The sequence below is a fragment of the Cebidichthys violaceus genome, unplaced genomic scaffold (genome assembly GCF_023349555.1).
Source record: "Cebidichthys violaceus isolate CVI_PGR_0920_01 unplaced genomic scaffold, fCebVio1.0.p SCAF_9, whole genome shotgun sequence".
Lineage (NCBI taxonomy): Eukaryota > Metazoa > Chordata > Actinopteri > Perciformes > Stichaeidae > Cebidichthys > Cebidichthys violaceus.
In genome coordinates this window covers 16,828,887-16,854,895 of record NW_027176975.1, presented here as the reverse complement: position 1 = coordinate 16,854,895, position 26,009 = coordinate 16,828,887, and the positions used below count along the sequence as shown (strand labels likewise).

At 40.7% G+C, this 26,009-nt stretch overlaps 1 protein-coding gene across 1 annotated transcript; it reads left to right on the top strand.

Moving 5' to 3' along the window:
* Positions 1 to 24,304, top strand: LOC137867169 (uncharacterized). The gene is made up of 17 exons (XM_068703620.1): positions 1 to 163; positions 4,084 to 5,347; positions 5,498 to 5,533; positions 5,623 to 5,801; positions 7,044 to 7,215; positions 7,355 to 7,405; positions 8,825 to 8,924; positions 11,019 to 11,073; positions 11,685 to 11,808; positions 12,499 to 12,575; positions 13,482 to 14,193; positions 14,507 to 14,671; positions 20,780 to 20,895; positions 22,534 to 22,638; positions 22,842 to 23,013; positions 23,907 to 23,948; positions 24,037 to 24,304. Exons 2-17 carry the CDS (start codon positions 4,106 to 4,108, stop codon positions 24,133 to 24,135), a joined length of 3,447 nt encoding a protein of 1,148 aa, XP_068559721.1. The 5' UTR covers positions 1 to 163; positions 4,084 to 4,105; the 3' UTR covers positions 24,136 to 24,304.
* Positions 24,305 to 26,009: the final 1,705 nt, after the last annotated feature.

The following is a 26,009-nucleotide window of genomic DNA, read 5'->3' as shown; positions in this document are numbered from 1 at the left end:
GTGGAGGGGATCTGGGATCAGTTTTCTTTCCTGCTGAGTAACCTCAGTGAACCCGGAGTTCATAGTGAAGTCTGACCTGAGATCAGTGCGAGAGTGTGGAAGAACAGAGGGAGGGGAACCCACGGGACGTGTCTACACACTTTTCACGGAGAATCATCAGCAGGTGAGTCCGTGTCCAAATCTCGAACTGTGTCATTTACTCTTATGATGACAGGAACTTAGATTTTAACGTATAAACGTGGATCAACGTATGTGTAATGTGTTGTTTATCTCAATATAAGCTGTTTTTATTTATAATTGAACATTTCTACCGCGTTACAGTGGAAGTGGCTAACGTCACATGCAGGACGACGTTTACTAACGTTAGCACTTTGTACACACGTGAATTCAGCTTCAGTTCATGTTTGGACAACAACGGTAAACGGTGTAACGAATGAGCTCAAAGAAAGCCTTCTATACTTGTGCGGTATGCTGACACACTGTTATGAGCTGAGCTGGTTTGGCTCGTGACCCTTCATGTAAACTTTCCTAACGCCTACCTGTTGCCTACCTGTTGTCTACCTGTTGCCTACCTGTTGTCTACCTGTTACTGTAGGCATGACTCCTCCTTTAACCAGAGGGATGTCTCCTTCTCACACTGCTTAATTTACAATTTACATGCTGACCTACTGTATGTGAGAGAGTGATTCACCACAGTGACACACCGTCCAGGAGACAGAGACCCTCAAAGTGAACTCAACCTAAAGCACAAATATCTTCTTCATAACATCACAACAACATAATAAATGATTCTCTAATTATCAGAATGATAACAATCAAGGGTATCCACAATTTCATTACTTTTGGTCAAAAATGAATATGGAAATCAGGTGGAGGGGGTTTGTCCTTAAATTCATAATTTGCAAAAAATGCATGAACTCTAATGTTTTTTCATTTTTTAAATATGTTATGGAGTAGACACATTTTTATGTCCAGATGTCATGTTGTGCCCACTATTGTTTGAGCACTACTTATATGGTGGGTCAGTCTCACACATGAATCATTAAAGTTACCTATGATTTTCTTGTTCGACCCAAATATTACTTGAGTTTTCCCATTTGCTTGTCATCACGTCACTGAAAAACAGAAAATGTATTGTTGTGATCTTCTGCTTTTCTTTGCTCTCTCTGATAAACACATGACTGAGAAGCAGTGTGTTGTGGGCTCTGCACAGTGCACGCTAAGATTGATAACAGAAAAAGGGCTTTTTTCTGTAAAAGGCAGCAGCCTTCATAAATTGTGGGCAGCTATTCAAGGTCTTCAACCAGACTAGCCAGAGACACGGTCCGATCATCCAAAGTGTCCTTTGTTTTTGATGGAATGGAGGACTAACCTTGGAAGACATTTGCTCAGCTTGCCAATTCACGAGACAAATTCTCCATTATCTCTTTCCTGTTGCATCATGGTTAAAAAATTAGTACATGACAGTTTTCTGAGGCAATAACTAATTTTGTCACCTGCACGATCGGCCCTTCTTCTACACACCCATGGTACACTGTACACATAGAATATTTAAGCTTGACATTGTCCCAACTGAAAGCATAGACAGTTTGCGAATGTGTCTCATTGTTTACTCACCTCTCGTGATATCCGTACATGTAGTTCTGCTTTTATTTATCCAGCTTTGGAGGTATCTGTCTCTGTGGTTTCGGTCTCCACCACTAATACAGAGGTGAATGCATACTGTACATGTGAACATCTGTTCACATGTACAGTATGTTTACAGGAAAAGCCAATCAGACACAAGCATTTACTCTACATCTTCTTCCTTCTTTCTTCTATAAAGAGTCTTGCTGCTGGTAGACAAGATGCTGTACATGAAAACACATGAGGACAGTTTGGTACCACAATGATAGGAAGACAAGTGTGATGCATGGACGCTAGCTTTATTCTTCTTGTTTGCACCCCTGGGGAATAAAATCTGTGAAATATCCTAAATATGTGTTTGGAGAAAAGATATTACCAGAAAGTAGAAGCTGCAAATAATAAGGTAATAATGTATCAGCCTACAGGCTGAGAGACTGTGGGTGATGTTTGAAAAGAATGAATCATTCCTCTTTCTCTTTTGCATGTTGACAGATGAAGAGATTTCAGAGGCCTGTACTACTTCAACATTGTTGACTTAGACATGATTGCGTTTGTGTATTAAGTGAATGTGTTGCTTAGCTGTGTTCTTATGAATAGAAGATATTGTATTCATCGCCTTGGGAAAGTTATGGTTACAGCCTTACTCTTTCAGCTGGGAGCAGTTAAATAACAGCATGAATATCTTCTAATCACGTGCAGCGTACGTAAAAGCACTGGTAGCAAAGCACAGCAGGTTAATCCATACAGACTGGAGGCCTGAGACATGTCACACTGCAACACACTGCTCAAGAAGCTGCTTAGTGTCATTCATGGTGCTGGTAGATTGATTCTGACTCTGATTTTGCTGCTATACCATCCCATCATTGTTATTATTGTTATTATTATTATTATTATTATTACAGGTGCATGCTGGGGACCTACCCGTTTTTAGTTTTTTTAGCTCAGTGAAAATGTTTCTGAAAGGCTAAACCCTCTGCAGCCACCACTGCAAACTAATTCTACAACTATTTAACTATTAGAATGTCAACATTATGAATGAAGCGTCAAGGTATTTGGTTCAGCCCTACTTTATGCTTTGAAATGTTGAAGCCTAGGCTATTTATATTTCAACTGCTCTCAAGTCCGTTTCCGTTGCAGCTGTAAGAATAATTTGTCATAAGCGTATATCTAAGCAATCATTTTACACATGCATTTTTCATCAGATCTACCCTTGCTCGAGATGGGGCGGGGATATTATTATGAAGGCAGTTTTTGGAGCAAAACACCTGAGCACCTGTGACAGTGGAATTTGTAGTTGTAGAAAATAGTCACACGTGTGAATATTAGACGTCACAGAAAAAAACCTTTCAGGAGTTGTATACTTGTAGATTTTTTTTCTCCTCCACAAACACAACACAACATCCACACACCTGTATCAAAAAACGTGAAGTTGTGGACAAAAGAAACACTTTTGTTGGAATCTACCGCTACGAGTCTCAAATGCTGCATTTTTGCTGACACATGACGAGCTCTGCTCGCTCTCACTTTTGCAGCACATATCTCGGTGAAATGTGGAGAAGAAGTGGTTTGTATACCTTTAGAGTCAGGGGCGGGCCCCCCTTTCCCCTTTCTAGTGTGGGCGGGTTTTCTCTCAGGGAAGCGTCCCCATTGGCTCCATTTGAGCAGGTTTCCTGTGTGTGAGAATCTAAATCCTGGTTGGATATAAGTGTGTAGCTGTGATGAAGGTCCTTTAGACTGAAAGCTGAACACACAGTGTTCTCTGCATAGATTTAAGTATGCGGATATCTTTGAGCTTTTTTGATACTTCCAGCAGCTTATTTAAGATGAAGCCGGGTGAAGCTGTGGTTATCCTGCATTTACTCAGGATTATCTAGAATCATGTTGTGTTATGTGTGTCAGTCACTTCTTTTGCCCCCGCCCCTCACATTTAAATATTACACAGCATCGTCACCTTCAACTCAGAATGAAACCTCTGCATGTAGTTTTGCTATAGTGGAACTTCTTTTTAAATATAAATACATAAAGCCGTGACTGTGTGCACACAGACAGCTCAGTTGATGTAAGCTTTCACGGAAGGAACGTAGTTTCTATGATATTGGAGATTATATGTTAATATCTGTTCTGAACAGGCACTGCATTAGTTTGAGATAAAAATAAAGTGTCATGTCCCACAGTCATTTTTGTTCCTGATCCTGGGAAGCTTTTAGGCTGCTCTCGGTAAAAACTGATTTGGTTTGATTCCGACTGCATGTGTTTGTTACCCCATCAGACTTTGTTGTAGTGATGTTGCTTTGTTCCTAGATTTCAGCAATGATATTGGCGAGTAAAATGTTATTATAACCAAAATAAATGATGTCCAAAGCTACGAAAATAAGAACCAAGTTTTAATAACCTTGAGTTATCATTTTAAATCCCTGTAGGTCCATGTGTTTTAATCCTGTGTGTTTCTCTCTGTAGCGAGCACAGAGTCCATGTCCCGATGTCTTCAGGCGGGGTTGGTTCTGTCCCCAGGTTCGACCGGGTGCGAGGAATCCCACACTATGACCAGGTCCCTGTGGGCTCCTTGTGGCAGGACCAGGATTTTCCTATGCCCCCGAATCCCTTGCATGAAATAGCGCCGGCTGTAAGCTTGGACCCCCTTCCTCCTCCCCCTCTACCTGAACAGCCAGCTGTTGGGCCTGAATCCTTGTACCCCCCCAGCGATGATGAGCCAATGGAGGATGACTCTGACGTCATGGACATTAAGCCAGTCCGCCGCTTCATCCCCACCTCCGTCAAGAACTTCTTCCGTGGCAATAGCGGCAAACGTGGCAGCAATGGCATCCCCCCCCCTCCTCCACCACCTTTACCTGCCCCATACACCACTGCCCCCTCATCCAGTAAGAGCGCCAGCTGCCACACTACGGCAGGAGTCCCCTGCTCACCCCCCAACTCCGCCCCTCCATCTCCGTCCCTTCTAGGGTCCTATCGGGACCCCTACGGCGGCTCTGGGGGCAGCTACACCTCTCAGAAGGAGCGAGACGGGCTGCTGCTGGGTAGCGAAGCCCTCGACTCTGCATCAGCAGTGCCCACCAATCTCTCAGCCCTGACCTACCAGGAGCAGGTGGAGGAGTACCAACAGCGCTACGCCTACATGAAGTCCTGGGCTGGCCTGCTGAGGATCCTGGGCTGTGTGGAGCTGCTGTTGGGAGCTGCAGTGTTCGCCTGCGTCTGTGCCTATGTTCATAAGGACAACGAGTGGTTCAATATGTATGGATACTCCCAGCCGCAGCTGTTTGGGGGGCTCGGTGGAGGTGCTGGTGGATATGGGGGCGGTTCCTACTCAGGCCCCAAGACACCTTTTGTCCTTGTGGTGGCTGGTCTTGCATGGATAGTGACTGTTATTCTGGTCGTTCTTGGCATGAGCTTATACTACAGAGCCATCCTTCTAGACTCTTCTTGGTGGCCGCTCACAGAGTGTTCCATCAACCTGGTCTTGGCAATGCTGTATTTAGCAGCTGGGATAGTGTATGTGAGGGACACCACACGAGGGGGGCTATGCAATGTACCGGTCTTCAATAACGGAGTAAATGGGGCATTTTGTCGCACCGAGGCTGGCCAGACAGCAGCCATCGTCTTCCTCTTCATCACCATGGTGCTCTACTTCATTAGTGCAGGAGTGTGTCTGAAGCTGTGGAGGCATGAAGCAGCCAGGATGAGGAAGGAGGCGCTGGCGCTTGAGGTCTGACACACACGCACACGTACATGAATTTCTATTCACATTTTGCTGACATGTTCTGAACTTCACAAAAGAAAGCGTGAGAGTAGTCTCACTGGGAGGACTCAGTTTGAACATCTAATCACTCCCCTTCTCTTCTTCCCATAAACCTAGATGAAAACTATTGGATCATCAGTCCCTCTGTCTATAGTAAGTGTCAAGGATTGCTTTTGTCTGAGCAGACATTGGATTGCACATGGTGTACATGATGTGAACACATGACTGTTTACCTGCTGTAGCTGGGTCCAGCCTCCAGGGTCTCGGAGCAGACTCCTCTCCCCACTATCCAGCCAGACATCATGGACTCTACTAACTACTCTGCAGCTGCTCCTCTGATGACGCTGGAGCCAGAGATTCTCAGAGGTCACATTCCAGCCGGACACATCCCCAAACCTGTCATTATAGCTGACTATGTGGCGTGAGTATAACCCTTTTTAGTTACATTTCCAAACATGCATTGCTGTATTCAGACACCCTGGAGAGGAAGGCTCAAATTCAACCTGTTATGTATTTTGAATGTACATATCCGACATACTAATGAATTATAGTAGGAAGGTTCTTGATTAAACATATTCTAATTATGTGGTGGTAACCCATAGTTTAAAGTCAAATATGATGCTCAGGCTTGTGGCTTTCATGTTTGTGGCAGAAATATAACTTTGAGCTTCTGCAGTAATCTGATCTTCACTGATTTTATTTACATGTAGTGTCATTAATATGAAGATTTAAATGTCCAACCATTAGGACCTTGTCCACTGTTATGTGGTTCTCCCACTTCAAAGTCAACAAAGCTTGCTTACTTATTAAGCGTGACTGTGGCTAAGTGGAGAGCAGGGCCGCCTTTCAATCAGAAGGTCGGTGGTTCGATCCCCGGCTCCTGCTCTACTAGTCTCATGTCAATGTGTCCTTGAGCAAGACGCCTAACCCCAAAATTGCTCCCGTAGCTGTGTCTACGGTGTGTAGATAGATACTGAATTGTAAGTCGCTTTGGATAAAAGCGTCTGCTAAATGACTGTAATGTAATGTTATTAATTTATAAATGTTAGTATTTATATAAATCCATTTTATTCACCTGTTGAACACACGCCTTGTTTGATGTATGATGTATGTATGTGAAAGAAACAATAAAACTCATCATTGAGATGAGAAATTTTACAAGATTATGTTTGAACACATCATGACAGTGTTATAATTTACCTTCATCCCATACTCTGTTTTACTGAGTAGAGCTTTAACTCACTGTACAAGTCAATGCAACCTCTGTTAATGTTAGTAGTTCCAAAAGTTAAAGTTGTCCCTTAATGACTTATTTTGGACTTGAGGTTGTGGCAATTTGTGAACTTCCTTCACACACCAGAACATGTAGCCAAACGCATAGCCAAACCAACAATGAGTCTACCCTACTACCAAGTATTGTGTTTAATCTAAAGCCTGACATGTTGTGTACCGTAGAGTTTGGGGCTAAGAGACACAGACAGGCCAGGAAGGTCAGAAAGTATGGGGAGATGGACACATTGTTGGTTTGGGTCATTTCATGGGACTTTTCAATGGATATTATCGTCCTTACAAACTGCTGCCAGGTGTCTGAGAGAAATTCAGCTGTAGTTTGAATGTAGCCAGCAGCCAAGACAATATGTTGTCTCCTGTCCTGTTCCCACAGGAAGTACCCCAGCATCCGCTCAGACGAGCAGAGGGACCAGTACAAGGCTGTATTCAATGACCAGTACGCTGAGTACAAGGAGCTGCATGTTGAGGTTCAGGCCATGGCCAAGAAGTTTGAAGAGATGGACGAGATTATGCAGAACCTTCCCTCCCGGCCTTCCAGCCAAATGGTACAACCCTCACGCCTGTCCGCACACACACACACACACACACACACACACACACACACACACACACACACACACACACACACTCACAGGGACACACTTGAATGCACCCTGTATATATAACATTCTAATTGTGTTTCAGGAAAAGGAGCGGATCGGTGGCATTTTAATGGAATACCAAAGGAAGAAAGCTGTAAGTATACATCATGAAATGTAATTGATGATTCGTCACTGAGATAATTCCGTTTCCCCACTGGTTTTCATTGAGAAGTTATTAATAATAGAATTCTACTTATATTACATTTTTGTATTGGACCTCCATGAATTAGGGGGAATTGCATGAGACAGAAATGGAAAAAGGAAGGATCTAAACGGAGGCCAAGATATTCAGACGTTTGGTCTCTCAGCCCATAAGCATCCTGTATGAGATCCCTCCTACCTGTTAAACACCCACATCTTTCAAGCTTGATAAATGTGTAGTCTCCAAAATAACGCTAATGACATCATCAGAGTTCTTTTCTCAAATTTCATAAAGCTCCTCTAAAGCCACAGAAGAAACTAAACAAGTATCCTCCTCCTGAAATACGTTTTTTAAAAATGAGAGAGACCACTAGGGATTCAGCATCAGTGTTACAAACTGAGGCTGTGGAGCCTGAAAGAAGCCATTGGGTTTAGAGACGCTATCTAGTTGAATTGTGGGAATTGTAGGATCCAGGGTTTTGGGACTTGACAAGGAACAAAAAGTCAGCTTGCTGATTCAATTTGAATATTTCTTGTTCTAATCCATCTCTTCATTCCTTCAATTGTATTGGTGTAATGCAAAATCAGTGAAATGTCCCTTTTAATCAGTACAAACGATAGACTGCATATAGGAGGTGGACGTAGTCGTTGTTGCATCACCCATTCATTTGTGGACTGACGATTTGAAGCCTAGAGTTTGGCGTTTTGACCGTCGCCATCTTGGATTAAGGTCAGCGTCATTTTTGCTTTTTACAAGCAGTGAACGGAAGTGACCATATTTGGACTGCAGAGGAGAGACGGAGCCATATATGTCTCTGGTAGTGGTAGAGTCCTGTCAATCACTGTGTAGCCCCGTCCTAAAGCATACCCTGCTTTATGGTCTGTTTGACTCTAAATGGACCATAATGTACTAAATGAACATCATGCTGTATTGAAGAAGACTTGAAACTATGAGACCATAAACTCATGTTTACAATGTTTACTGAGGTAATAAATCAAGAGAGAAGTAGAGTCATTTTCTCATAGACTTCTATACAACCAGAGGAGTCGCTCCCTGGTGGACACTAGAGAGAATGCAGCTTTAACACATGAAGCTTTGGCTTCACTTTAACACAAGGTTGTTCCTATGTTCTGGCATGGGATTTTGATATGACTTCTAAATGGCTTTCTGTTATAATAAAGTCAGCACCATCACCAAAATGTTCTTTCTTCTGGTTTGCTGAAAACTAAGAAGTAAACATGTATTGTACTGGGTTGTATGTGTTAATGTATTCGCCATGCAGTAACCCACCAATTAAATTCCTTGATGTTGACTATCACTAGGAAAGAAAGCGAAACATTTAAAAACATGTATTTCTGTTTTTCTTGCCAGGATCCAACGTATTTGGAAAAAAGGGACAGGTGTGAGTACCTAAAGAACAAGCTCTCTCATATCAAGCAGAAGATTCAGGAGTACAACAAAGTCATGGATTAAACAACAGCAACAAACACTGCAGTTAAAACTTTCATTAACACACCTGGAATTCATGTCAAGAAAATTATGTTTTTAAACACCTAATATGATGCTTGCGTCTGCTGTCAACTATGAAGTAAACCATAAACATTTAAACACAAATTGAAATGATCTTTTAATCAGCGTGGGTAAGACAAAGCACATTTTGTCTTAAACGTCTGACTGTTCCTTTTAAAAGCAGGATCTCACTGGCTCACCAGACACTGCCTGAATAGATTGATCTGAGGCTGATGTAGATAATGCTGAGTCATGTTAATGGAGGCTATGATTAGAGTCATAGGTCTGCAGGAGACAGCTATCAGCACACGTTAGTTAGTTTAACAGTTTATGGTCAGATATACTTTTATTTGCTGCATGTGTTCTACTGTGGAGGTTAAGCTGGTTATAACGCTCACTGTGTGCTGGTGGTGTTCTTTATGTTGCATTTCTGCTGTGAGTTGGTGTGAACTGTCCCTAACCCTTTTTAAATAGCTTTGGTTACTCCTTTTGTGAACTAACTTGTACATTGTTTGATTGGTTGATATATGTGTGTGTTATTGTTTTGTATCATATGTCATACTGCTTTACAAAGAAGCTCTTTTTTATAAACTTTACAAATTAAATTTTACATCTTTAATGTCCTTTTTGAGTAACTTCTGTTAGATCTGCCATTCACTGTTACATCTAACCGCTGTTAGCCCAGCGCAGTGCTACTAGATGAGAGTAGTTCATGAAGTTAAACCTTTACAAAAACAGTACAATCACAACAAAGTCATATTTTCATAATGTGGTGGAAAATATTCCTATACCCGCTTTGCGTGAGTCTTCTAATGCTGAAATACATAATACCAAAAACCAGGTTGTCTTTTAAGTATTTATTCTCTGCGCAGAGAAGGTTCAATCATCACAACAGAATGCGTACAGTCTCAGTGAGGAAGAACCAAGAACAAAGTGAACAAGCTTTCTTTATACAGAATGAGCAAAGGTGGGGGCCGATGGCCGATGTTACAGACATCTCGGTCTCAGACTGATAGGAACAACATTCAAAAACAAACAGCAACCAAAACCAGCAGCCCAAAGGCCTTGGCGCTGGAACATTCTCATACAACACAGTTAGTTATCTATGTGAACAGAGATGGAGAATCCTTCTTCTGCACAACAGAGACACGGTGAAGTTCAACAAAGTTCAGAGCAAAATTACTTGAATGCAATATACTGAGTAGAAATATATACTACGTAAAAAATTACCATTACAATAATTACATTTTGTCTTATTTATTGTAGATCCTTGTTGATTTATCCTTGGTAGAAATATGAATTTGCATAACAAATGTGTAACATAAGTACATATTTTCTTGAGTAAGACTATAGTCTGATTGATAAATGAATATGTATATGATAGACCTGGTTAACCATTATTATGGACCATTCTGGTTTATCAAAGAAATTATAACAACAGCAACACTAAGTATCCTTTCCACCTAGAGTGACCTGCATGCATAACTCCATTTCTGACTCTGTCACCCTTCTAAAATGTCTGCTGTTGTGGCTCAGCCGGCTTACAGCCTGGAGGACTGGTTTTGTTGAGGTGTGTTTCTTTTAAAGGCTCCAGTATCAGGTGTAGCAACATGTTTTCCTGTAGATTTTGTTTAGCTGCAGGCCGGACTAGCACGACAGTTTTTAGTGTCTCAAGTTATTTTTCATATTTAGCTTATATTAAAAAATGTTAATGAGCAAGTAAGACTTCTTTCTTATTTGTCACACTCAAAAGCAGCATTGACCGAGTAAAACTTATTTTTTTAAACAACTAACTTTAATTAGTGTCTAATAGGATTTCTAACAGTTCCAAAAATAATTGACTGTACAATTTTGTACAATTATTTTCTAAAATTGATTTTAAAACAAAGTACTGATACTGAAGAAAATTAATGTATGTACATCTAGGCTATTTCGATATTGATAATGAAACAACAGTATTGGCGTACAAGCTAAAAATAAACTTTACATTTAATTACACTTTGACTTCGACTTTAGTTTAGTTAAAACTCTCACCGAGCTTTTAAATACCCTGCAGCGAAAGAAAGAGGAGCAGGCGGTGCTCTTATGACAGCCGAGAGGAGAGAGGACAGGTTAGTCCTGTACGGGGAGGAGCCCACGTGATCAACACACACCTGTAGGCGCGTCTCTTTGTACTGTCTGAGCGCGCAGTGTAGCGCGCGCCTAGTGTGTGGTTTGTATTCATCACGTCAGCGTACTGTCCTCATCAGGATCACACGTTCATGATACCAGGTGGGTCAATTTCACAATTATTAGCGGAGATAGAGAGCGTAGTGAGAGCCGGAGGAACTGTTTTTCCTTCTGTTGTGAGTATCTACACATTCAAGCCCCAACGAGCTTTACGAACAATTGAATTCGTGTAAAAATAGCAGGTTAAGTAACGTCATTTTTAAAGACAGTCTTACTTGGTTGAGCAGTTCGCTGCGTTCTGTTTTCACAAATGTCTGTTAAAGCTCTCTTTCTTTACTTGCTCATCTTTTACCGATGACGTCATACATGGCTATTTTCAAAGGCTTTCTTTCAAATGTGCGTCATAGATATTTGATTTGTTTATTTCCCTGTTGTGTGGACTCCGCTTTGTAACTTGAAATGATTTAGAATGTAACTATTGAATAGTCTAGTTTCACTAGACACTGTTATTAGACTGTTGTTTGACTTTCAACTGCTCTGTTTGTGAACATAGACGGTCTCAGTGTGTGCTCCAATATCTCCACCCACTGCTGCTGCTGCTGCTGCTGCTGTGCTTCACCACAAACAAACCGGAATCCCAAGAAACCAGCAGGCCTCCTCTTCTCTTCCTGCTGAAGGTAGATATGAACATTTGATTTGATTTGATTTGAATGAAGCAAGCTATTAATCACACTCTACATTAAATGTGCATATGGTACTTTATCTTCCCACATATAAGTATCACAATTTAACATGAAAACAGTAATTACCAGAATGTTTACATGTTGGTTTCCATTTTTAACTTTGATACTTTTTTAGTAATAACAGAAATGTGTCCATAGCACATAGTAATAAAACAATTTGAGCAGTGTTTCACATAACATTTGATCAATTTGACTTCTTTTGTGAGAAAAAAAGCTTTTGTAGGAAAACATTTTTACATTTTTCAATGTTGTTTTGGTATCGATACCAAAACTTGTCCTATTGGCACATGTATTGGAAAAACAAACAAAAATCGAATACAGTTTCAAATGCTAATTTATTTGAAAAGTCTGCACAACATAACAACAACATAAACTCTTTGATAGGTCATCTAAATCAGTTTCAGTTACCTGCATCATCTTTTCAGTGGTACCAAATAGTAGCTGTATATATTTGAGATAGTGTTGCTGGGGTTGTTACAGAAGTCTGAATATTAGCATCAGATGCTCCTGTACTGATGGATATCACAATGGATGGCCGCTGCATTCTGGCACCACAAGGAAGTTGATCGGACACTGATATTGATTATAATATAAAAGTCACGTTTCTTATGTTTTTTTTATCAGGGTGAGCTCCAGTTGGATTTCAGTATGCCGATCAACAAACACAAATCCACAGGGCACAAGCCAAGTGGTGGCAAACAGTAAGTTGACCTACATGTATCCCTCACTACTGCTCTGTCCTCCTCATGTCTCGTATATCTATACTATATATATCTATAGTATATATCTATATACTATATATATATATATATATCGTTTTACTCTTCAGGGCAGGTACCTCTGTATTAGCTGAGCAGCACATTTGTTTAAAGGGACAACCTGGTCAGTGCCCTGCTGATACCTTTCAATTAACTCTAACGTAAACCCACCCGCAGCACTATTAGACAGTCAGAAGACCTGCCATAGTATAAAGATCAGACAGTCCACACCGGGTGGACAGGAGGGGAGGTGGATGGGTCAAACAAACACAGGACCTTCGTCCAGGACACTGCTATATGTGTCCAGTGTAAAACTAAAAGTAAACATTGGTAGTTGCTAGTCATTTGGGGGTGACGTGACTCGTTAGCCAGTCAAGTGGACCCGACACGTCCAAAAGAGGTGCAGGAGGGTCGAGCGTCATAACTTAAGGCTTAGGGCCACTGAAGCTCTGGTGGTAGATCTTTCAATACGTTGTTCATTAAAAAAGTGCTTCTCAGCTTTTTTTAATATTGCTTTTGAGCTGATGTCACCTGTTGTTCTGCGTGGGTTCAGTTCACAAAGCATTCACATTACTCTCTTTTAACAAAGTGGCCATAGTTCAGTTTCCAAACATCTGTCCAGCTCCAGCAGTTCTGATAAAAGGCACTTCTGATGTCACTGGTTGAAGATCAGTTTTTATCTGTAATGTTGTTTTGTGAAATGTCGTGGTGTTTTGACCCTCAGGGCCACTGTAGGCGTCTTTGTACATCAGGATTTAGTGTTAGTGTTTATCATGCCATACGTTAGAGCTTACAGAGCACTCCACAGAGTTGAGTGTTAAACTGCTCCACTGTTCTCTTCTATTGCAGCCATAGCAGCAGACACAGGCACAGTGAGCTCAAGTCCAACCCAGCCTTTTCCTACTACCAAGGAGTGAAGATGCTTCACTTCTACCGCTGGACTTCACCACCTGGAGTAATGAAGATATTAAGTATCATCATCATCATCATGTGTGTGGCTATGTTTGCCTGTGTGGCCTCCACACTGGCCTGGGACTACGACATGAGCCTCATGGGTCTGGGAGGTGGTTCTAGCTTGGTGCCAGGTTTTGGCAGCTCATACGGTGGATCATACGGTGGCTCATACGGTGGATCATACGGTGGCTCTCTCGGTTATGGCAACACATATGGAGGCGGCTCTGGTGGCGGCATTGGTGGCTCCTATGGCTATGGAGGAACAGAAATGAGTCCCGCAACCGGCAAAGGCTTCATCATCGCCATCTCTGCCTTGACCTTCATAGCTGTGCTCATCATATTCGTGTTGGTCGTTTCGAGGCAAAATGCTGCCCGCTCACCAAAGTTCTACCTAGCAACCATCATCATCTGTGCCATCTTGGCATTTCTAATGATCATCGCTACTATCGTGTACCTGGTGTCGGTGAACCCAACAGCCCAGGCCACAGGGTCTGTCCAATACAGCCAGGTCCAGCAACTGTGTGCCCAGTATCAGACCCAGAGCCAGGCCCAGGGCATCTTCCTCAACCAGTACCTCTACCATTACTGTGTGGTGGAGCCTCAAGAGGTGGGATACGCTTGCTTTTCACTTTCACTTTAACATTGCTGACCATTTACCAACAGATTATTCTGTGTTCTACTGCAGCATTTCCAATGTTTACCTTACTTACTTATTAGCATAAGTTTGTAATTTTGGAGGTGAACTGACCCTTTAACATGGAGCCTGTGGTTTGGAGCTATCCTGTTTGCTCTGTGGACTCAGATCCAATCTTGATAAGTTTGAGTCGTGTGTTAGCTCCCACATCCAGACATGTTATTTACTATTTATCTTAGTGGATGTGATTTTGGCCCGCTGACGTGGAATCCTGTTGTTCTTGCAGGCCATAGCTATCGTCCTGGGCTTCCTGGTGTTTGTGGCCCTCATCATCCTGCTGGTGTTTGCAGTCAAGACTCGCACCAACATCAGGCGCTGGGGCCAGGATCGCATACTCTGGGAGGAAGTGAAGGATGTCAATAATGGTCCCCACAACAGCGTCGGGGAGTGGGTGAGTGGGTGTGTGTGTGTTTGGCATCTGAGTGAGTTTTTTGTGTGAGAGCAAAAGCCTGGATCAACTTAATGTGCCTTTATTCAACAAACTAAGAATCAATTCAACTAATTACGGATAGTAGTTTTAAACATGATACATGAAGTGTCAGTATGTACTTTTAAAGTGGTCATTTTAAACACTCAATTGGGCAATCAACATTCAATCCAGTCCTGTGTTGATGTATTAAACCCCAGTTAACCACCCCTGGGTCAGACATATTTTCAGGTGATGGGATGGTGCAGCTGTAAAAAGCGTGGAATCTTGGATTTGAATGTTTTTTTGAGACTTGAAATACACAATGTCTTTTACTTCAAGGAACTGGGCACAGAGTCTTACCTACTTGTTGTGGAACATTCTTTAAGAGAGTGTAATGTGTGTGTGTGTGTGTGTGTGTGTGTGTGTGTGTGTGTGTGTGTGTGTGTGTGTGTGTGTGTATATGTGTGTGTGTGTGTGTGTGTCAAGTCAGGCGAGACATAGGGCAGGAGGGATGGTTTCATTTGCAGTTTCTGGGTGTGGTCTGTTATGCCACTCTTAGCTGCAGCATGATGTGCTGTGTTGTCAGGAGGATGTGTTCTAAAAATAAAAACTCATCCAACAACTATTAGAACCAACAACATCTAAACTACACTGAAGTCCTAATGAGTAGGTGTACAAAAGAACATTAGAACAATTCTGTGTTCTTACATTTCCAGTAATTACATCCTCATGGTTTGTGTTTTGAGGACAGTGACACAAATGAAAGTGTTAACCTGAAAACCAATTCCATAACTGCATAGTTTTCATTCCAGGAACTTTCCCAGCAATGCATTCAGACGCGACATGTCAGCAGTTGTACTGACTGAGAGACGTTGTCTCAGGCTTCCTGTTGATGGTAGTGATGGTATCGGTGATATTCAAGCATGCACCGTGAAGTAGAGGAACTGGTTGGTCCAGGTGAATGCTGCATACAAGCACAATGTTTATCCTATGGAGAGCACAAGGTGCTATAGCAAGTAGAGGAGCCTCAGGAAACCTGATGGAAACCTCAGGCAAGCAAACTTCTGTATGAGATAGATTTTAACAATGGCTTTCTTTTTAACACAATTGCTGAAATCAAGCAAAACAAAACAAAAAGCCCATAATAGTTTCTAAATCTAAAACTGGTGTGTTGTTATAGCTATTATATATATAATTAGAAATAATAGATATAATAAAGCCACAGTAAAATTCAAGAATGCAGGCCACTGAAGGACATGTGTTTCTGTTTTGCATGTACGTTCATACACTAAATATGTTCACTTGACATGACAAAGTGTAAAGTAATTAAAGTATTTTGAAGTGTCAGATTGTGACATGGTGAAAAAGTCTAACAATAATATATAAGATGGATGTTAAATATATTATAGATATATTACTTTGGTGATGTATATTGATAAAATTGAAGTGGTCAAAATGGAAGCAGCTGAAGCTCAGACATCCTGACGTTTACCTTGAGTATGGCTCAAGATCCAAAAACACTGGATACACTTCCCATAATGCACTAGATAGTTAGAGCCTCTTCATTAGAATCTCCATACGAAGCGGAGCGCCGATTCGCCGGGTCAACGAGGAGGCCACGAGTCGCGTGCAAGGCCGAGATCCTCCTTGTGGCACTGGCACCTCAGTGGCTAGTCTGTGGCAAGCGTCAGTCAGGTATGAAGGCAAATCACTGTCAAAATTCGAGAGCGCAAATGAGATTCACGCACGCGCGCAAATCAAACAGCCGCGCACGTATTTTACTCTGACGAGCGCATTTACATCACAACGCGAGACAAATTCCCTCACACGCGCGGCTGTTTGATTTGTGCGCGCGCGTGGATCTCATTTGCGCTCTCGGATTTTGACAGTGATTTGCCTTCATAGTCAGGCGTCACGACTGTGGCACCCCAGTGACTAGTCAGTGGCACTTCAGCGGCAAGCGTCAGTCAGGTGCCACAACTGTGGCAAGCGAGCGACACTCGTTCGGCACCCGTCAATAAGCTGCCGAGCTGAGCGGGTGGAGCCACATTTCCTGACAACACCCATTGTTGTCACGATAGGATTTTGATTAAACTATATTACGAACTGTATTGCATCAAACAATAAACAGATTCATCGAAAAGGTGATTATTGCTTTGTACATGGATAAATGAATATCAAATCGCATAGTCAACTATTGTTGCTAGCATACTCCCATCAGCCCACGTTTATTTATTTATATTTATTAATTGTTCTTCTAATGTTACCCTGGTATGTGCTTGCACCACAGACTAACAGTTGAATTGAATACGGTCATTCTATTGCCTTGACTTTTATTTTGACATTTTATACATCCGGACTACCTGTCTTACTTTGCTCTTCAAAAGAAAAAAACAGATAATCCATAAAACAGACTTTCAAAAGGTACACGGACCAGGGGGCACACTCCTCTGACTACTGGTGGCACTGCTCTGACTACTGGTGGCACTGCTCTGACTACTGGTGGCACTGCCCGACTAGTATTGGCACCTGGCTGACGCCTAGTGGCACTACTCTGACTACTGGGGACACTCCTGTGACTAGTGGTGGCACTCCTGTGACAACTGTTGGCACTGGCAGCTTGTGGCACATAATGACACCTACATATAAGCAGAGGAAGAGTGAAAATATTACATGTTTTATAAAAACATTATTCGAACATTTAGGCATAACCACTTGTCAGGGTCATTTGGCGCTCTGTAGATGCTTGGATGTCAGGAAAAAGTGAAAAACAAACAAAAAAGAGTGAAAAACGTATTAGTTATTGATTATTGCAGTTGATAATCTTTGACTATTAAGGCCTAATAATCAGTAAAGATTGTATTATTATTTCAAAACGGTCTAAATCATGACCTTGATGGCGGAAGTATTTCAATAAAGTAAAAGTTGAACCTGGTTGCTCACAGGCAAACCGTTATAAGCCAGCTATATAGATTGACTTATTCGGACCGTTACTGAGTTACATTTCCCATCCGATTTCAATGGGTGCTGTTTATATTCAGGGGTTTATGATCTACATATTAGAAAACAAGTTTTTTCTCCAGTTAATAGGCTGGCTTTTATAAGTTCTTTTGTCAAAGAAAGTGCATATACTAGTATATTTGTTGTGGGGGATATGAACGCTGATATCTCAGATAATAACTCCCTGTTTGGTGCTCCCTGTTGGTTCTTTCCAGCAAAGTGCTGTTGTCAGTAAATAGCTACACATATACTAGTGAAGCATGGCATACAACCTTTTGGCTGGATCTCTGTGTATGTACAGCTGATGCTCATGACTGTCTCGAGGATGTAGCAATCCTGTATGAGCTGGCTACAACAGGTCACATACCTGTCTCTATGACATTAAATGTTGAGAGTCTATCTGAGTTGACCAGTAATGATAACCATGAACAAAACTTGAAAGTAGATTTTCTGTCCTGGCCCCACAGTGGTGGAATGAACTTCCCACTGACGTCAGGACAGCGGAGTCGCTGCCCATCTTTCGGCGCAGGCTGAAAACTCACCTCTTCAGGAAGTGCTACCCTGAGCCTTCCACTTAGCACTTATTGTATTCATACTAGCTTGTTGCACTTATTGTATTCGTATTACTTATAGCACTAACTGTTTTTCTTGTTTCTGTACTGTACTTTGGCTCTGAGTTATGCTCTGCTTCATGCTCTTAGATGCTTGTTTGGAAAAGGAGATGTACTTATGACTTCTGGTGACTAGTAGTTCTTTTGATTACCAATGTTGATGCACTTATTGTAAGTTGCTTTGGATAAAAGTGTCTGCTAAATGACTGTAATGTAATGTAATGTAGATTGGTCAAAGCTCACAGAAGATGATTTATTGCATTACAATTCATAAACGGATAAGAGCTTAAGTAATATTGAAATACCACTTGATGCAATCCTGTGTTGCAACATTAACTGTAAAAACTAAAACCACAATAGTGATCTATGCATAATGTATGATCAACTAGTGAATTGTCTAAATGATGGCAGTGAATCATTCTGCAAAAAAAGGGCTAAACAGCATAATGTTAGGCCAGGATGGAATGAATATGTGTCTAAACTTCATATAGAGGCTAAAGAAGCTTTTAAAAACTGGGTTTTATCAGCAAGACATGGTCCAGAGTGTGAACACAAGAAACACGCAAATGATAGATTTAAATATGCTGTGCACTTTATTAAAAGAAATGAACAGGCCATGAGGGCAAACTCCATGGCCAAAAAGCTTCAGCAGAAAAATGTCTCTGATTTCGGGAAAGAAGTTAAGGTTGCCAATAACATTAAGATGCCCTTGACATCCAACATTAATGGGGCTACTGGTTCGGACAGTATTGCAGATCTGTGGAGTAAACATTATAGGAATTTTTTCAACAGTGTGGAGAGTGATGAATTTAATATTGGTGATGTTCCTAATGATGCTGGTGTGTTTATTAGACCTGATGAAGTGTTGTATGCCATTGGGAAATTGGCAGTGAACAAAGCATGTGGCCTTGACCAAATAACAGCAGAACATCTGAAGCATGCTAGCCACAGAACTCCAGTGTTACCTGCTATGTGTTTTTCTGGATTGTTAATGCATGGCGTACTTCCTGACTCCATGCTGACTGTTTTATTAGTGCCAGTAATCAAAGATAAAACCAGTAAAATATCCAGCATTGAAAATTACAGACCAATTGCTCTGGCTAGCGTACTTTCTAAAGTATTAGAACAAATTCTTTAGATAGGCTTCAAGAATAGATAATAACCACTGACAATCAATTTGGTTTTAAAAGTACACATAATACAGACTTATGTATATATGCACTGAAGGAAGTTGTTAGTAAGTACAGGAGACATAACACTACAATATTTATGGGTTTCCTGGATGCATCTAAAGCTTTTGACCGAATTAATAATGGTAAATTGTTTGTCAAACTAGAGCGAGGGGTCCCTCCATATTTGATTAGGATTTTGCTCTTTTGGTATTCACATCAAACCATGCGAGCTAAATGGGGTAAGAGTGTACCTGCACCCTTCCTAGTGACGAATGGCGTCCGACAAGGTGGAATACTGTCACCTGCTCTTTTTAATCTATGGATGATCTTTCTAAAAATGTAAAAGCATGTAAGACAGGATGTATGGTGGGGGGAAAGTCTTATTAACCATCTGATATACACTGATGACTTAGTGGTCCTGTCTCCTTAGTGCTGGTTTACAGCAATTGCTCAGAGTCTGCTCGCAGTATGGCATGCAGTATGACATCAAATTGAACTCTAAAAAGAGTGTTATCATGATAGCTAAAACCAAGGAGGATCAGAAGCTACATTTTCCTTTGTTTTTTATCGGAGGCCAAGAGCTAAATGTGGTGCAGAAAATTAGATACTTGGGTCACATCATCAGGAATGACCTAAGTGATGTTGACGATGTGCAGCGGCAGTGTTGCAAACTGTATGCACAAGCCAATATGCTGGCACGTAAATTTCACATGTGTACAGAAGATGTTAAAACAGCTCTCTTTAGAGCCTACTGTACTCCACTCTATACAGCCCACTTGTGCTGCAGCTATAGTAAAGCAAAAATGAAAAAGATTCAGGTGGCATTTAATGATGCTTTTAGAATCTTGCTCAAGCTTCCAAGATGGACAAGTGCGAGTGATAAGTTTGTGACTCGTAATGTTCCCACCTTCTGTGCTGTGTTGAGGAATTTTATCTACAAATTTAAATGTTGATAGAATAACTCATAAAATGTAATCATAAAGGCCTTAATTGACTCAACACAGACTGACACAAGGTATTCTTCTTGTTTTTGGAAACATTGGAACAAATGTCTGTATGTTTTTTTAACCATGAGTGACTTTGGCGTATTGTATTGGTTTTTTGTTGTTGTTGTATTTTTTTATTATTTTTTTGGACTCATGTGTCTGGAAATAAAAGTTTAATAATAAATATCTGTGTCCTCTTGAAAATTCAAGTTGTATGAAGTTTGATCAAAACTAAGCTTGGAACTATATCCATCTGTACAGTGACATGTTTTCTGTCAAACTCGAATGAGCTCCAATGACAGACCTTTTCTGTTGCTTCAGGTGAAAAATGTGTCTGGTGACCCAGAGGTGCTGGTGAATGACCCTAATCCCATAGTGAGAGGGTCCAGAGACTATGTGGACCAGCTGGACCACAACAAGCCTCTTTACCTGCCAGGGTAAGCTATGCATCATCTTGAAATGAAGCCCAATGAGTTTACTGCAGGTCTTTGTGAACTCAGTCTGCTGGCAGTGATCTGAGCTTTTTCTAAGGTCGGCTAACCTGAACAGACATGAAGGGACAATGTCCATTGATAAATAGCAAAAGAATGAAATGGGTCAGAGTAAAACAAGACAGCAATTGTTTATGTGAATATTAACAGTGAAGAATACGATAAATAGGATGGCCATCACTCCGTTATTGACTTTGAAGTGTAAAGTCAATAACATACAGCACAGTAAAGTAAACCAATAGACATGTGTTTATCCTGTGCAGAAAATATGTACAAAAAAAAAAAAACCACACACACTTAACAATGCAGTTAAGACTGTAGAAATTATAAAAAAAATACATATATTTTAAAATTGCAAAAGCTAGTAGACTTGATTGACTTGACTGGAGAACTTATAGAATACGATGTGGGAAGTTGTGGGACAGAAATCTGATCTTGTATGTTGAAACTTTCAGTCATAGAAAGAAAGTAGTCACAAACATATATTCTGAATGTGAATTCACAGAAAACATATTCACACATTTGTAGATTGATGTTTACATATAAATACAATGACAGCTGAAAACTTGTAATGCAATATTCACTTGTATTTCTTTTTGGGTATTGTTAGCAGGGTGAACCGATCAGAAATCTGAAGACATAACTCCCATGCAGATAGATCTGCTATGGCACACAGTCAGGGTGCGTTTTAGGACCGCCCCCTCTTAATCGCTCATTTTGTTCTTAGCAGACTAACATTTTTTGAGTCGATTTGTCTTTTTTTTTATGGTAAATGGACTGTACTTGTATTTCTCTTTTCTGGTCTTCTGACCACTCAAAGCTCTTTAACACTACATGTCATCATTCACCCATTCACACCCATTCATACACTGATGACAGGAGCTACCATGCAAGGTGCACCTTCATCAGGACCATGTGCTGAATACTTATTTCTAAGAAACTTATGAGCACATCTTCATTTTTAATGAGATCAACTAGTCGATTTGTTGACAATATTGTGTGAGTGTTAATATACTAAGAATGTCTTTGGTCGAGATCAGCTGTAGTCCAAGTTTCTTCCAAAGCTTTGTTTTGTAGATTTTTTTGGTAGTACTGTGATTAAGGAACAAAAAGACTCAAAAACCTCACATGCTTATAACGTGTAATAGCAGCAAAAAAAGACTGCTTGGATTTCAAATAATGTGCAATTGTGTTTACTTGGTATGTTTATTTTTATAATTACTACAGTACTACTGTTCCCCTCTATAATTATTATTAATGAATGAATACATGATTTAACTTGGCTATTATGTCCTTGTTGTTATTATTATAAACATGAATATAAAATTGAAGTGAAGTGAAAAGAGCTGTGCAATGTTTAAAATAGAGAGATGTAATATATACAGTACTGACTTAGGAAAGTCTTAAAGACATTTTATAAAAAATATATGCAATGTTCAAATAATGATGCAAAATGTCTGTTAATGTAGCGCATGAAGTCAGATGTTGAGGCTTCATATCCAGATGAAACACTAAACAACACTGTAATGGAGGTGAAATAAATGGTAGTCGACAAAATTATTAAATCGATCATTCCTCTTGCAGAGACTCAGACATCAGCAGTTCTGTGGGAGGCCTGAAGCCCAGAATGAAGGACCATGACACTGGTGTAGAGTCTGGAGATGACCTGGAGGAGGAGCACTTTTATGTGTGAGTGGATCTGATTGCCAATTATGATTATGAAAAAGCTGCATTTAAGCATTAACGGTTTTTGATGGGGGTTGGTGTGCATTTCTTTACCAAAAATCCATCTTCTGTGTACACAAACCACATGTATCTAATAGAGGGTATTGCTAGTAATGGCTAGTTGTCACATAATACATTACCAAATGTCATTATGTGCTTGTCTGCAGTTTGTTTCCTTCCATTGTGGATGAGCAAGAGCGTCTGAACTACAAACGGGAATTTGACCAGGAGCACCAGGAGTACAAGAGTCTGCAGGCTGAGCTGGACAGCATAAACCAGGACCTGGCTGACCTGGGCAGAGAGCTGGACCAGCACCCCGAGGGCAGTCCACAGTTCCTGGTGAGTGTGGCAGGGCCAGTTTGAGTCAGTCTACGCTTCTTCAAAGGACTCATGTACAATGTGTGCTTATGATTACAAATATAAATAGGTTAAGATAAAGATAAGAAAGTGGTCAAGTAATGAGAACATAAATCGGAAAATGATTCCTAATTCCCTGCTTCTGAGTTTTTCATATTTTTTTTTAACCTTTATCTAGGACTACAGACAAAAGTTAGCCTTCTTAGCTACCTTCACCATTTGATTTTTGTTGTTGTGTTAAAGCTAAGCTCAGCATTAGCCTACATTTAGTCTCAGTTTCTTAAGCTAGATTTGTGGACCATGTGGGTGTCTTCACATGCAGAAAGTGCCACAGGAGAATTCTATGACTGATATAAGGCGGCTGTGACTCAAGAGGTAGAGCAGGTCGTCCATTAATTGGAAGATCTGTGGTTCAATCACCGGCTCCTCCGGTCAGCCTGTCGATGGGTCCTCGCCCAAGATACTGAACCCTAAATTGCTCCTGAAGGCTCTGCCATCGGTGTGTGAATATGTGTGAATTGGTCAATGTTGACATGTAGTGTGAAGCACTTTGAGTGGTCGGTAGACTGAAGAATGAAAGGCAATAAATACAATTCTATTACCATTTACCATATGCTGATATGCGTTTGATTCGTTGTCCTTTATACTCACTGAATTCCGATTCCCCCTAATGTCTCTGAAAATACAATAACAGTGAATGTTGGCATATAAGGTTATATATGCCATTGCCAAATTCAGACAACTCTGATTGTGATGGCAATTAGAAGTTTTGCACCAAAAATCAGTGTCATGGTTTTAGAGCATGAATCAAATTTGAGTGTGAATTTGGAATGGTGCTTCAGCGTAGCCATTGACCACTACCTCTCTACTCTCAGGATGCCATGGACGAATACACCAGACTAAATACTCTCAAGAAGGTAAGGCGTTTGCAGTAAATGCAGTGTTCTAAACAGTCCTCTGAAAATAGAGAAGGGGTTTGGTGAATAACATTGAATTGTTTTGCAGTCCCCAAACTACCAGATTAAGAAGAAGAGGTGTAAATATCTCCGGTCCAAACTGTCACACATCAAAAGAAAGATCAGCGAATACGACCGCCGGCCATGAACCTCCTCCTCTGACCCCCCCCCCATCACACACACACACGCACACACTGTGTTTCAGTCACAAACCTATGTGGGATTACTATATTGGAAACCTGTTGCCTTTACATCTGTATCAAGCCAATCAACTGTGATTTCTTTTTCCAGAGCAGAAGGGGTAAATCAATATGGAACAGTTGTTGTCTTTGATCAATAATTCAACCTCTGTGAGTTTCATGACAAACTATTTAGCCATATAAAATGTATATATATATATATTTGTATCTGCTGAAGTTAGAAAGTCAGAGATGTGAAATTAGACGGTTTTGTTTCACTACTTGTGATTTTTATGAAGCATTTATTGTGCTTCTTTTATGGCCTTGTCTGACAGTTTTATGCTCAATGAAGGAACAGCTAAGATGAGACATGAATTAGCTTGGCATCATTACGTGACCAATAATGTTTATTTCTAGTACTTAGAAACAATTTGAATTGTACTTAAATACTGTTTCTGTACCTTTTGTTCTTATTATAGAGCTTTCATTGTGGGTGTAACGAGGAAAGGCCCAAGTGTAGATAAATGATGGCTCGGTTCCCTCAAGGTGGGCCATAAACAACTGTCTTTTAATGTGACGAATTTCTTTTCTGACTCGTATTCAAAAGCAAATGAACAAATCTGCCCACCTAGTCAATATATTTTTACTCCACACATTTTCAATGAATGGAATTCATGCTTGTTCGACTGTTTTCCTGAACTGCTGTATGCAACATGGTTTGGTGTGCAATTACAAAGTTATATCTGTTTGTTATACGTTTTGGAGAATGCAGGAATGTAAGATTTTAATAAAGAAAAGCTAGTTATTCATAAGCTCATTGCATTACTGTGTTTGGAATAACATCTTAACATGGGTTCCACCTGTCATGGTCATTGTGTTATACTTGTAGTAGTAGAAGGCATAATGTAATCAGTAAAGGTTGACTGGGGTCGGGGAGAGGAGGACACAATTTGTGGTCTAACTTTGCACTAGTTCAGTTGTAGCGGAGCACTTAAAGTTATCTTGAGATATTCCTCAGGATGGATGAAGGTGGCGAGTGTTGTATAATAAAGTATTCTAGGAAGAAGGAGGAAAAGTGTTTCCAAGGGGGGTGGGAGTGGAACTGATAACCAGGATGTGAATAAATAGCAGAAAGTAGTGCCAAGTCAGGGACAAAAGGAAGAGCAGAATGATAAAGTATTGATCAAGTGCATGGAAAGACTCTCCGGGTTTGAAGCAGTTAACCCAATTCAACTGACAGATGCCTTGCAGTGAGAGCAGGTTAGCATTCATCATGCTAGAGGGCTAGAAGATGGCGAGTTATTGGTGTTTCGTAAAAATTCAGACGAGCTGACTTAAGCCATTAAATTACAGTATTGGGGGGTAGAAGCTACAGGTAACAAGGGCGGCAAAACGCCATAAACCAACCGCCACACTGCCGAGGAGGAAATGTAACTATCTGTGATCTTATATTCATAGACTACTTTACTGCTTTTATACAAGCCCTGTAAAGAAAGTCAAGATTAAATGCATTGTAATGCAACAAAGGATAAATACCCTGTCAACAATTTGATCTGGCTGCAAAATATTTACTGAAATGTAGATTTGAAACACTTGTTTCTCTCACCAATCTCTGGGCAGATAATCTGGCCGATATCTTCACATTCAAAATTCAACATCAGGAAAAACATTGTTCATCAACTTTGACTATTTTTAAGAACCAGGCATCATAATGTAAACATTGATGGTTATGATGTTTTATGTATTCAGTGGGGCGCAAGGAGTTTACCAACCAACAAGAGCTCAAAAGGTTTGGAGATGCATTTAGGTATAAACCAGATGTAATGTGTGTACAGGAGACCTG

Coding starts and splice junctions, on each gene's coding strand:
- LOC137867169 (XM_068703620.1), top strand. CDS start 4,106: ATGTCTTCAGGCGGGGTTGGTTCTGTCCCCAGGTTCGACCGGGTGCGA. Junction 5,534..5,622: donor CATCAGTCCCTCTGTCTATA/GTAAGTGTCAAG, acceptor TACCTGCTGTAG/CTGGGTCCAGCCTCCAGGGT. Junction 11,074..11,684: donor GCCGAGAGGAGAGAGGACAG/GTTAGTCCTGTA, acceptor TTGTGAACATAG/ACGGTCTCAGTGTGTGCTCC.